The 12,974-nt window shown below is 55.2% G+C and overlaps 1 protein-coding gene across 1 annotated transcript in view; it reads right to left on the minus strand.

Annotated features, from left to right (window-relative positions):
- COL22A1 (collagen type XXII alpha 1 chain) overlaps positions 1-12,974 on the minus strand; it is a 224,960-nt gene that overhangs the window by 95,065 nt on the left and 116,921 nt on the right. The window contains exons 24-30 of the mRNA XM_018058603.1: positions 9,887-9,940; positions 9,159-9,212; positions 7,896-7,949; positions 6,917-6,970; positions 2,335-2,379; positions 1,745-1,807; positions 1,255-1,308 (exon numbers count right to left, since the gene is read on the minus strand). Of these exons, the coding sequence (XP_017914092.1) occupies positions 1,255-1,308; positions 1,745-1,807; positions 2,335-2,379; positions 6,917-6,970; positions 7,896-7,949; positions 9,159-9,212; positions 9,887-9,940 (378 nt within the window). The remainder of the gene's footprint in view (positions 1-1,254; positions 1,309-1,744; positions 1,808-2,334; positions 2,380-6,916; positions 6,971-7,895; positions 7,950-9,158; positions 9,213-9,886; positions 9,941-12,974) is intronic.

The raw sequence follows: 12,974 nt of genomic DNA on the forward strand, positions 1-12,974 counted from the left end.
GGCGGGGCTCCCATCCCTGTTTCTCCGCAGTTTAAGTGTCTCAGCCCCAGCTGAGGCAGGGGCGTTATCACCCTCCTCTCAGAGATGCCCTGGGGTCAAACGCTCTTAGTGCAGGGTGGGGAGGAGGTGGATCAGACACTGAGGAAGGGACACCCAGGCACGGCCAGCAGGGGGCAATGTTGCTTCAGTGTCATTTTTTTTTTCAAACCCAGAATTGTCTATGATGACATATTTCTCTAGAGGCAAAGAAAAGCAGGCCAGATTCTTTGGAATCTTGAATGCGACTCTGCCGTGGCCCTGGCAATTCTGCCGAAGCAATAAAAGGGGCTTAATGGCCTCGCCGAGTCCTCTGCATCTTGGAAATGAGTTTCTCAAATAGAAATTGCTTTTCTGAGAAGTCCGGGAGAGCGGCGGGCCTGAACGGCTTATCCACCAAAGCCCTTTCCATTGCAGGATCTCTATTTATAGAGCAGGTCCGTTCAGAACAAAGACCTTGGCCCTCAGCATGGGAGCAGGGATGGGGGCTGCTGAGCAGGATGGTGGGCAGGAAAGCGGGACACGGGAGGGTGTAGAACTCAAACTGGGAGAGCCAGGTGGCCCTCCGGGCAGCAGAGGGGGGGATCGCAGGGCCCTGCTAGGCGTGTGAGGCTGCCCAGGTTCCCCCGGGCCAGGCCGGTGTGCCATGTGGCCCACTTGGAGCCTGGACGCTGGGCCTGGACTGCGGTCAGGTCTTGACTCCCACCGCCCTCCATCCACGCAGCCCCAGGCCGGCAGCCTGGCCCTTCCATGCCTCAATCTCCTCATCTATAAATGGGGGGGTGGGTGTCGCTGATAATCTAGCCCACATCCAGATGTTGCCAGGATCACCCAAGTCACCACGTGTGCCGTGCTCACCATGACGACCCTGACTTGTGGCGGGTCCTGCCTCCCTGGCCGCTGGTTCCTGGAGGCCCACAGTTCTCAGGCTCCACCACTTTATACGAGAGACTCAGGCATCCATGGATTTTAGTTATCTGCAGGGTTCCTAGAACCAACTGCCCACGGATGCCAGCCTATACAGGCAGCTCTGCTTTCGGGCCAGCAAGGGAGACACTGGGATCAGAGGGGACACCCAGGACCACAGTGGGGAGAACCAGGACTGCCACCCAGGCCACCGCCGCACCTTTGAGCACGGCACTCCCTCCACGTGAACGACGGACAGGCAGTTGTGCGACACGTGGCACCAACGCCCTGGGCAAGGACAGCGGCCCCTACCTTTGCACCTTGGTCGCCTTTCAGTCCCGGAAGCCCCAGGGCCCCTTTCTCTCCCTACGGAGAAAAGATAAAAACCAGGAGACATTAGAACACGACTGAGTGTAACGGCTGCCTCTTCCAGGTGAGAGCAAGGGGGGACCCTGGGCAAAATACGGTTTTGTCTCCCCAGCCTGCCCTGCCACGGTGAGGACCGAGTTCAAGGGACATCCTGTCGATTGTGTGAAGGGGCAAGCACTCCATTTGGCACCCGACAGCTGACGCCCCTGATCATTCCCACAAATTTCATCTGAAGCTACTCCACCCACCCTTCCAGATGGACCCCTTGGCCACCGTCCCTTCACTCCAGCGCGTGGCCCACGGTAGCCCGGTCCCCTGCCTTTCCTCTTCCTAGACACTGGGAAAACGCTCCAACCCCAGCCCGGGTCAGCCCGTTGCCGAGCGCGCAAACCAGGGCCGGGGCGCTCTCCTCGGGCGCGGCGCGTGGCCTCACCTGGTCGCCTTTCTCTCCCCTCTCACCGGGGAGTCCTGGGAAGCCTGGGAGCCCGGCCTCTCCCTGCGGAAAGAACGCGGTGCCGTGATCAGTGGGCTGTCAAGAGGGAGGCTGCCCCAGACCTCTGCAGGAGCAGGACAACATGGAAACAAAGCAGTGGAGAGAGGGGGATCCTAGACGGAGCTCCGGGGCGGCCCCAGGCGTGGGCCCACTCTGCAGCCCCTCGCCCGGGAGCCCTTACTGCCCTCTCCTGCTGTCTGACTCCTCATCCCTCTGGGTCAGCCACGACGTCACCTCCAGGCCACCTCTCCTGACACGCCCCAAGCCTGAGCGAGGGGCCTCCTGGGACCCCTTCGGTCACCTGCATAGCACCACTCGCTGCACCTGCTCAAGTGCTCTTGGCTGACGGTGGTGACCCTGGTACCCAGTACAGCAAGGGACGCACAGGACATGCTGACGGTCGCGGGGTAAAGAGATGAAGGCACACAGGCGTGTTGCGAGCTCCAGGGAGACACGCGATACAGGCGCAGCGGATACCAACAAACAAACGCATCGGATGAACAAATGAACAAGTGAATGAGTGAACAGACCTTTTCTCCAGGTCGGCCAGCCAGGCCCTGCTCCCCAGCTTCACCCTGAAGATAGAATAACAGACACCCCGTCACTCACCACTCACGTTTGCAGAGATGGCTGTCGTTCCCAGGTGGTTCTGTAGACTCGGAGCACCTGGCACCCACACCCTCGATGCTCACACAGCAGCACAGGCACTGAAGCCCCGGGTGCCGAGCGTTCCTGGAAGCAGGCTTCCACACTCCCCCGCGTGGTCTGTGCACGCACGCCCAGTCGTGTCCAGCTCTTTGTGACCCCATGGGCTGTCGCCTGCCAGGCTCCTCTGTCCATGGGGCTCTCCAGGCAAGAATGCTGGAGTGAGTTGTCATTCCCTCCTGCAGGGGATCTTCCCCACCCAGGGATCGAACCCAGGTCTCCTGTGTCTCCAGCATCGGTCAGCAGATTCCTCACCACTAGTGCCACCTGGGAAGCCCCATGCTGGCTCGACCTTCCCTCCAAAGAAACAATTTCTCGAGTTGCCCTGATGGGAGTTTACACAGGTTGGATCCAGTGATTCTGACTCTAAACACAGTTTAGAACCACAGAGAGTCCTGGAGCTGCCCCGACTCTGAGCTCTGCCCCCTTTCGGGGGTACTCAGACCCCAGGCTAGGTCTAGTGGTGGAGAAGCTGTTGATGAACTTGTCCAAGCTGACCAAGCGGCCCGCAGTTGTTCAGACTCCTTGGTAAAACACAGGCAGCTGGGGGTAGAGGAACTCACAGGCAAGGAGAGAGGTCCATTTCCCCTCCCATGGTATGTTGCTATAAAGGCCAGCCTCGGGTAAAATGCTGCTTAAACATCCAAACTTATATTATGTTGGAAAGCAAGCCCTCAGCAGGGCTACGTGGCTTCCGGTCGCGTGGATGAAGTTGTGTCCTCTGGCATCAGGTTTCTGACCAGCGTTTCCTGGTCCTGCTGAAGTGCGGGGGCAGGGGGTGCAGGACCAGAGGGGCCCACTCCCTGACCCCACCCGGCTGCTACGCTCAGCAGTTCCCTGTACGTCACTGAGGCAAAGAGGCCTGTGGTGGGAGGGGCAGGGAGGGACTGCAATTTCTAACCAGCCATGTGTCTTCAGAAACACTAACTTCTTGAATGCCAATTTCTAACATCATTATGCATGGACACATAGTCACTTCAGTCATGTCTTGACTCTTTGCAATCCCATGGACTTTAGCCCCCCAAGCTCCTCTTTCCAGGGGATTCTCCTGGCAAGAAGACTGGCATGGGTTGCCATTCCCTTCCCCAGGGGGTCTTCCCGACCCAGGGACTGAACCCAGGTCTCCTGTATTGCAGGGAGATTCTTTACTGTCTGAGCCACTAGGGAAGCTAAGTATGGTCCTTATTAAAATCTTTATGTAGATTTCCATAAGGAAATTTGGTTTTCTGATAAGTGGACACATGAATGAATGAATGAGCGGTTATGCAAACACATAAAGGTTTTCCCTGCAGCTATGCCAGACTCCAGTGGTAGTGAAGTCTATACCACATGTTGAGAGAGACAGAGAGAGAGAGAAAAAAAAAAAAGAAAGTAAAGAAACTAAAAGCACTGTTTAGCATGAGACACACATTTTATCCTGCAGTTCTGGTGCCACTGGGGCCACTGGTGTCTGAGTCGGTGTGTACAGAAATTCTAGATGCGCTCCACTTCTCCCATCAATCCCCAGTGTTCAAAAGCACAATTAGTAACAGCTGCTCTTCCTGGATCTGTGCAAACACTTGCTACACAAATTGTCACTTTAAATCTTCTAGGACAGGGCAACCCTTACAGTTGGAAAGGCGCTGGGTGGGGGGTGGTGCTGAAGTTGGTAGCAAGCATTTTGAAGGCATCCTGAAGTGCCTCCTGAATCCATGCTGTGAATCCTAAGCCAGAGCATGACCCACGAAGGGGCTGAGCGGCTCCTGGAATCCTCGACATGAGCCCAAGAGGGTGATGCACCTGCTCATCCCGCAGCCGGTCTGTTCCGAGTGGACTTGAGACCCGTCATCCAGGATGCATCCACGACCTTCTTCAGAGATACTTATCTTACGAGGTGTGATGTCAAAATAAAGCAACACACCTCCTGCCGTGTCTCCTTCGCAACTACAAAGTATGTTCTAAAAGCAACGTAACTGCAGAAATTCACAGTTTCTAACTTCCTAGAGAAAATTTTTAAATGCACTACACTACACTAGAAATCGTACAAAAATGGCAGATGAGCTTGTAGTTACAGACCTCTCTGAAACTTTCAGTCACTGGGGGCGAGCATAAATACCGAACACATAGATGGAAAGACTAAAGACAACCCGAGGGCACCTCAAATTCACCCCAATACTTCTGATCCATCGACTTCATCTGTACAAGGAACTCGATGGGAACAGGTTCTTCTGAAGACTGTTTGAATTGAATGTGGGAATTTATACACTGTAAGCTCAGAAGGATGAGCCAACTCACACATGTGAGGAAACACAGCCCAAACAGGTCTGGCTGACCCCACAAATCCCCCATAAAATCCAAGGAGGATTTGAGGAAACAAAGCTCACAGGTCTGGCTGAGTCCATAAAATCCCAGCAGTCAAAAATGAAAAATAATAGTGACCTATGCAAACGCTTTAAGTTATTTCTGGAAGATGACAGAATTTCAGCCAATCAATCAAAAACAGGAACATGGCCTTTGGTGTTTAAAAGACCATGTGATTTACCCCAGAGCAATGGAGGGACAAAACACAGCCAGTTACACATCATTACATTTCAATCACAGACATTTTTTTAAAACAGGAATGTTGAGTCTTAAAAGATGGAGGTGCTGTGCTTGCAAGTGACAGTGAGCTGGCTCGTGGAGCCCTGAGGAATCTGGGGTGCAGGGGCCCCTAGCGGATGCTTTCCACAGGGAGTCCATCGCGCATCCTGGAGAGGGCGGGCACGTGGTAATCCATGTGTGTTCTGCTCCATTTTAATTTAGTCTAAATTGTGGCTCAGCTGGTAAAGAACCCACCTGCAACAAGGGAGATCTGAGTTTGATCCCCAGGTTGGGAACATCCCCTAGAGAAGGGAAAAGCTACCCACTCCAGCATTCTGGTCTAGAGAATTCCAAGGACTGTATCATCCATGGAATCACAAAAAGTCAAACACGACTGAGCAACTTTCACTAAAGAATGATCACTTCTTGAAAAAGCGAGGCCACAGGGAACTGAGGGTCCAGGGATTTGCCCATCAGCCTTCACTGGCCAGTGAGGTGACCCGGGTCCTGCCTCCTGGGACAGCAGGGTCACCACTGGGCCAAGTCCAGGCCATACCTGTGCCCTTTCTGGGCTGTTATCAGTCGGCCACCAGTGAGCCCTGACTGAGTGCCTGCAGGTCACCAAGAGCCAGTCACAGCCCTTAACTAGCTCTTACCCTCATAGAGCGTGAGGGAGAGGGCCCCCGCGTGAGTGTCTGTCTGGACACAGGCCCCTCCAGAAGCACAGGCGCCTGCAAATGCATACACGATGCACACACACACACACACCCCTCACACACACACACACACCTCTCTCACACACACACACACAAAACACACTGCATAAACACACACAACATACAGACCCACACACCATGTACACACCCACAACACATACACACACCCCAGAGACACACACATACACTGCATACCCACACACACACGACATACAGACCCACACACCATGTACACACCCACAACACATACACACCCCTCAGAGACACACACATACACTGCATACCCACAGACACACAACATACAGACCCACACACCATGTACACAACACACACACCCTCACACACACACACTGCATACACACACACACGACATACAGACCCACACACCATGTACACACACATACACACCCCTCACATACACACACACACACACTGCATACACACACAACATACAGACACACACACCATGTACACACACATACACACATCTCACATAGACACACATACACTGCAGATACACACGACATACAGACCCACACACCATATACACACCCCCAGCACATACGGACACTCACCCAAATCCAGCACTTGGGCCCCCACCCACAGGAGGTGCCTCCTCTGCACGGCACGTGGGTTGCCTCCGCTGCCCCAGCGGATCCAGTTTCCACACGTCTGCACCCCCGGAAGCCCTGGGCTTCCTTGCCTTCTGGAGGGGTCAGGTGTAAAGGGACACTGGAGGCAGGGAAAGCTCAGGGGACAGGACAGGGAGGGCACTGACCCCCCGGCCCCTCCCCTCCCAGGACAGGCTGGTCAGCAAGGCCGTCCCTCTTCCTGAGGCCAAGGCTCTCCCATGGGGGTGGGGTCCTCTCCTCCAGCCGCAGGGCCCCCTGCCTCCAGGAACTCTCTGCTCCTCCTCCTGGGCATGCCGTGGTGTGGCTTTCAGTGGTCATCAGTCCAGGGCGTCACCACTGACCTCGACCTACCCCTGCCTTTCCAATAGCCCGTGTGCAATGGCCCTGGCTGCCTCCTGCCTGACCCCAGCCCACACAGCTCTGACAGCGGAGGTTCACACAGAGCCTCGAACACACTGCTTAGAATAACAGGTGCGAGAGGAGGAAGGCCGAGTCCTTACCCGTGGGCCGCGCTGTCCGGGCAGACCGTCCTCCCCTCTGTCTCCTGGGTCTCCCTGCAAGGAAGGCAGAGGAGAGTCAACAGCAGGAGCCGGGAGTGGAGGGAAGCGACTGAGCACCAGCTCCGGGCCGGAAGCAGGAAAGCTACTTGCACTCGGGTGCTACTGAACTCCTTTAATTCTGTGAGACCTCAGTGGCCCGAAACAGCAGCTCCAGCCACCTCCTAGATTCAGCAGCTCTGCTTCTGATTTACAGACTCAAGTGAGAGGGAATGAGGGATTCAGAGCAGGGTAGACACTGCCTAAGTGCTTTTGAGACCACAAAATACTTGGTTAGCCCTTATCTTTTGTTTTTAAAGAGAGGAGAATGGAGAATATTTACATGATATGTTCTTAAATTAAGTTAAACCCATATGTATTCTGTATTCTGTCATGAAAAAGTTGAGCTTCTAAGTCTGCTTACTGAAAGGGATGGTGAAAACTCCTGTAACATCCAGAAGTTGCCTTGCAAGGACTGTTGACATTCATCCTTGAGCTTCTGTATCTTTGCCATGAAAAGGTGAAGTTCACTTGTTAATCTGTTGGCTGTCTGGTTTATTAATTGTCCCTCTGAAGTGAGTAAACTGTGAACTTGCTTCCCAATTTTATGACAGTTAACCTCTGACTCCTCTTAATGATCTTACTGTAATGAGCCCCACCAGAATATTTTTAAGTTGAAGTCTCTTATTATGTAAGAGTCTCTGAAAAGGCTACCTCCTTGCAAATAAAATAGATGCATATTTCTAATAGAATAATTTAAAAGTCCTCGGCTTCCATATCCTCAACCAGTTACCTAGGTAGGAATAAGGGGCTCACCCATATCTGACCTTGAATACAAACATTTCTGAGCTCTGCATGACTCAGGATCCAAACGTGATCCACAGCTGGGGCACCCAACCATCAAACAGCTCTGTGGGTTCTGGGTTCCCTAACTCATACCAACCTTGGGTCCTGGCAGGCCTGGGGGTCCATTCGGCCCATCCTTTCCAGGCGGGCCCTGGGCAAAGAGGGAGAAAACAGACCAACGTAAAAGGCATGGTTAGGGCAGCACCACACTGAACTGCTTCCAGCCAGGAGCGGATCCTGCAGCCAGAGCTGGCCGGCGTGGCGCCTGACACACACAGGGCCACTCCCGGGTGTCAGCTCCTGGGGCGCTGTCACTGCCGTAAACTGTTAGTGGGTGAAGCCGAGGGGATGGGTGTTCCGGAACATCTGCGGATGGCAGCTAACCGTGCGCTCCAGGCTTGGACCAGCTCCCCTGAGAATGGGCCTCACAACCATGATTTACGTGCAGAGCCTTCACTGTGGTACCCGGAGCTCGACAGAGCCAAGCATGCTGGCGTCCAGCCATCACATCCCAGCATCCCAGGGCCTCTGCCTACAGCCCCCTGCGGATCCGGCGCCCAGTGACGGGGGCCAGCTGCCCGTGCTGCCCAGTCTGCCTTTTCCCTCTGCCACCCTTCCTCCAATGTCCTGGGCCCCCATCAGTGGCGCGGGTTCCACTGGCCTCCCGTAGCCACGGCCTTTCCCCACCCGCTGGCCCCACCAGACAAGCAGCAGTAAGGAAATTCCTTCTGGATGACCATGGTCACATGGTCTCAGAGGCCCAAGGCCACTCTATCACCCTGCCCTGAAGAGCTGCCGGCCAAGAGGCAGGAGACACCCAGCTTGAATCTGCACCCTGCTCGTGCGGACGTTAAGGTTTGATGACCTCCACCCTCAGGACCTAAAAGGATCGAGAAGGCCTGGCTCGCTGGATCCTGCTGACTGGGAAAGAGGAAAGAGCAGGCAGAGAGGCAGGGCGGCCCTGCCACGTCCTGGACCGAGCCTTGTGTCTCCGTGCCCATTACTTCCACGACCCCCTGGTGGTGTCCCCACAGACGAGAAGCCACGCTTCCAGCAGCCAAGGGCTGTCGACTGTGCCTCGGGGTTACAGAGCCGAGGCAGTGGCCGGAGGAGCGGGCGCTTTGGTCCGCAGCCTGGCTGGGGGTCCTCGGGGAGCAGCCTCTGGAGACAGCACGCGGCAGGCACCATGGAAGGGAGGAGGAGGAGGCCTGGTGCCAGGGCCCCGGTCCCCGCCAACAGGAAGGGGGACACAGAGCCTCACCCACTGGGAAGCAGCCTGGGCGGCCAGCGGAAGGGCCAGCCCCTCCCACGTGGAAGGACAGGAGAGGGGAGAACAGGAAGGGGTGCCCTGGTCACTCACCACCTGCCCGGGGGCCCCAGGCTTTCCCGGGAAGCCGATCTCTCCAGGCAGACCCTGCCGAGGGGAACCACAGGGGAACCGTCAGCCTGACCTCTTCCGGGCATTGGCTCCCTTCTCCCAGTGTCTTTGCTGGCAGAAGCCCGGATCTTTAGCTCTGACGAGGGCATCCAGGGTGGACACCCCTCGGGGGCATCTGGCCGTCCGTGGTGTGGGCCACGGTGAACCAAGGGGTTGACATGCCTCCCAGGCTGGCCAGCGTGGGGCTGGGCTGGGCTGCGTTCGGGGCCACCAGCATCTTCACTCCCCCCTGGTGGGATGGGTGGAAGGAACCACCTCTCTCTATCCCCCACCATCCGCTCTGCCCAAGGGAACCTTCCCAGCTGCTCTTGAACTGGGGGAGGGGAGCCAACCCACACATTGCTAAAAGACCCCGGGAAGGGTGACCCCACGCTTCCTGCACACTTCTCTAGGAGCAGCCACGAACGTGCTATATGAGCTCAGGAGCTATGTCCAATCTAAGGGGCTCTGGAGCTGTATGAATTCAGGAGCTATCTCCAGTCTAAGGGGCTCCAGAGCTGGCTGTGGGCAGGGCCCTCCTCGTTCATGCCTTCGCTTTGCTCTTGGACAAAGAGCCAACGGACAGCTCCACACCACAATGTCCCTGGCTCCTGGGGCCATGAAACCTCCATCTAAGTGCCCTGGGAAGAGAAAGTCAAAACCAGTCTCACCGGGGGGCCTCCGGGTCCAGGGGGGCCTGGGACGCCAGGTGGTCCTGGGGGGCCCTGTAAAGAGAGAGGGGGGTCTGGGTGACAAACGTGCGTGGAGCAGCCTCCCGGTGGCACTGTCCTTCAAGAGAGGAGAGGGATGGGGACACAAGAGATGGGGTGGGGGCGGGGCTTCAGTTTTATTGAAATACCTAATTTCTTTTTAAACAAAAAGGAACAAAAGCAGAAAGAAAAGATCTGAAGTAACACTTACACCATAGTAACATGTGTGCTGTCTGGGTGATGGGCATGTAACTGGTGCAGTATCTATTCTGATATTTATTGAAAATATTTGCGCATTTAAAATAAATACGTCTGTGTGTGAATACACACACACACGGAATTAACCCATTAACAAAAATTTCCCAGAACAGCGGTTCACAAGCATTATTCAGCATCGGATCACCTAGGGTGAATAGACAGGTCTGTTAAACAGCAGCTCTCACCACGACACGTTCTAGGAGATGCACCTCTGGCCTTTCTTTGCCCAGGTGTCTCTCCACACATGCCCTCCCTCCCGTCTCCCTGCTCAGAAGGATGTCTCCATCTTTCTGAAACGTTCTGCAGAAGTAATCACTGCGTCCCCCACGATGAAGACCAGTGTGACGGTGCTCACGTGACTCACAGGCCCTTGACGCCAGAGTCCCCCACTTGTCCCCCCCTGCACCTCTTCTCACACAGCGACAAGCCCAGGGCTGGCAACAGAGCAGAAGTTTGAAGCCAACTTCAATTGCAAACAGCTGGGGAGAGGGCCGTGCTCTCAGGGAAGAGCGTCCCATCCCCACTAGAGGGTGGTAAACACTGAAAGATGGCCACGGTTGCCGCTGCTGCGGACACCTCCCTTTTCTCCCGCTGGGGGCACTGCTGAGTCAACGACGGGCAGAGAAGACAAGAACGGAACAGATCTTCGTGCTTGGCACCTGGACCTGGTTTTCCGCGTGGCTCGCTGAGTGCCGGCGAGTCTTTGGGGGGTAGCGTCTACTTTTACTGGGAGACATCTGCTTGGACCTGGAGCAACTGAGTGCCCAGGCCGCGCTGAACGGGGAACTGGGCAGGTACTCATGCAGGGCCCCTCGAAAGGGTGGGCGATGGAGGCACCCAAAGTGGCTGGTGACCTCACTTCTCTCCACGTCTGCTCCAGCTCAGCTCTGCTCACCTCCGGGCAAAGCAGCAGTCCTGCAGGCGGCACTCCCAGGACCCACCTCTCCCTGACCTCTGAGGTTCTCACAGTGACCTCAACCCCGCGGAGCTCATCCAAGGCCCCTTCCCACCACACGCAGCTCTCCCTCCAACAGCAAATCAGACACACTTGGCTTCCATCCCTCCTGTGACGCGCAACACCCCCTGGAGTACGCTGGCCTCTTTCAACGCAGCCGCTCCCGGAAGCGGCCTGCCGACCAGCTCGTTAGTCTGAACCCGCCCCCCTTCCTCCTCCACGTCCTGCAGAAGCCCCTGGGGGCTGCTGACTGCTTGTCTCAGTCTCACAGCCTGTGCTACTGGACAGTTTTAGTGATTCTCTTCTATAAATTACTGGAGAAGGCAAAGGCAACCCACTCCAGTATTCTTGCCTGGAGAACCCCATGGACAGAGGAGCCTGGCGGGCTCCCTGGGGGTCTCAAAGAGTTGGACATGACTGAGCAACTGAACAACTAGAAATTAAACCTCCTTATTTGACAATATGGAAAACTGAGGCCCAGAGAGGGTAAGGGCCCTACCTGAGGTCACACAGCCCTCATGTGCAGTGGATCCTGAATGGTTCATCTGCCACAGAACTACCTGGAAAGCTCGTTGTAAAAACAGGCTACCAGGTCCCTTGATGGCACTCTTAGAAGCTGGTGGGGGGCTGGGATGACGGAGGGAACAAACGTGGAACAAGCGAAGGGACCATTCTGGGGACGGGAAGCCCTGGTGATGAAATCATTGTACCTGTACATGAGGGGCCATCCTGCCTGGGGCTGGAAGGCCCTGCAGAAGAGGCCATGTCCAAGCTGAGAGCTAAGAAGTCCAGAGAAGGAAGAACACTAGTTGAGGGGCCTGAGAACAGGCAGACCTCCGTGTGTTGCCAGGACCAACAGTCAGTGTGAAGGAATGGAATGGGGGTGTGGGCTGGGAGACAGGGCTCCGGGAAGTGGGGGGACACAGCGCTGGGGTGGGGGGAGCTGCTGGGAAGTGCCCGGGACCTGGCTTTAGCAGTGGAGAAGCAATACAAGAGCCGGTCTGACTCGGCTGGAATAGCATTTGGAAGGAGAAGCTGACAAAACTCGATAGCAGGTTGGGTGTGTGCAGTGAAGGGGCAAGAAGAGACCAGGTCACCAGAACGAAGGGACCCGTGATGGCACCCTGCGCTGCAGTGGGGACACAGCAGGGTGAGTGTGTGCGGGAGGGGCGGACACTGGCTGTTTTCGGCGAGTGTTCGAGGCACTGGGCGGAGGTGCCGGGGAGCTCGGGGAGTGGAGGTGCAGGATTAAATATAGAGGGAGAGGGTGATGATAAAAACAGGAGGGGCCTCATACCATCCGATGAATGAGGTGTGTGAAACCAGCTCAGCTCACGCTCTTCTCTTTTTATCATCAATGTGAAAATGCTACTCGCTCAGTCGTGCCCAACTCTTTGAGAACCCATGGGCTGTAGCCCTCCAGGTTCCTCTGTCCGTGGGATTCTCTAGGCGAGAATATGGGAGCAACATGCCATTCTTTTCTCTGGGGGATCTTCCCGACCCAGGGATAAAACCCCGGGTTCTGGGGTTCTACAGAATCTGGACGCAGATTCTTTACCATCTGAGCCGCCAGGAGAAGCCAGTATCTAAATAACCAATTCACCTAATTATTAAAGAGAGTGACAAATTAGCCAATAGATCTAAACGTTAACAACAACATCACTGTTGTAATTATTATGAATAAAACCAACTGAATAATGACTCTATCAATTAACCAATGAGTCTAATTATTATTAATGGAATGTTTTATCCTTCTTGATACGATGGTGACTACACACCATCATGCTCAGTGATTACAGTGGTGACGTGTAAATAACCAATTAACCTAATTAGCAT

Source organism: Capra hircus, chromosome 14 (genome assembly GCF_001704415.2).
Source record: "Capra hircus breed San Clemente chromosome 14, ASM170441v1, whole genome shotgun sequence".
NCBI classification, from domain to species: domain Eukaryota; kingdom Metazoa; phylum Chordata; class Mammalia; order Artiodactyla; family Bovidae; genus Capra; species Capra hircus.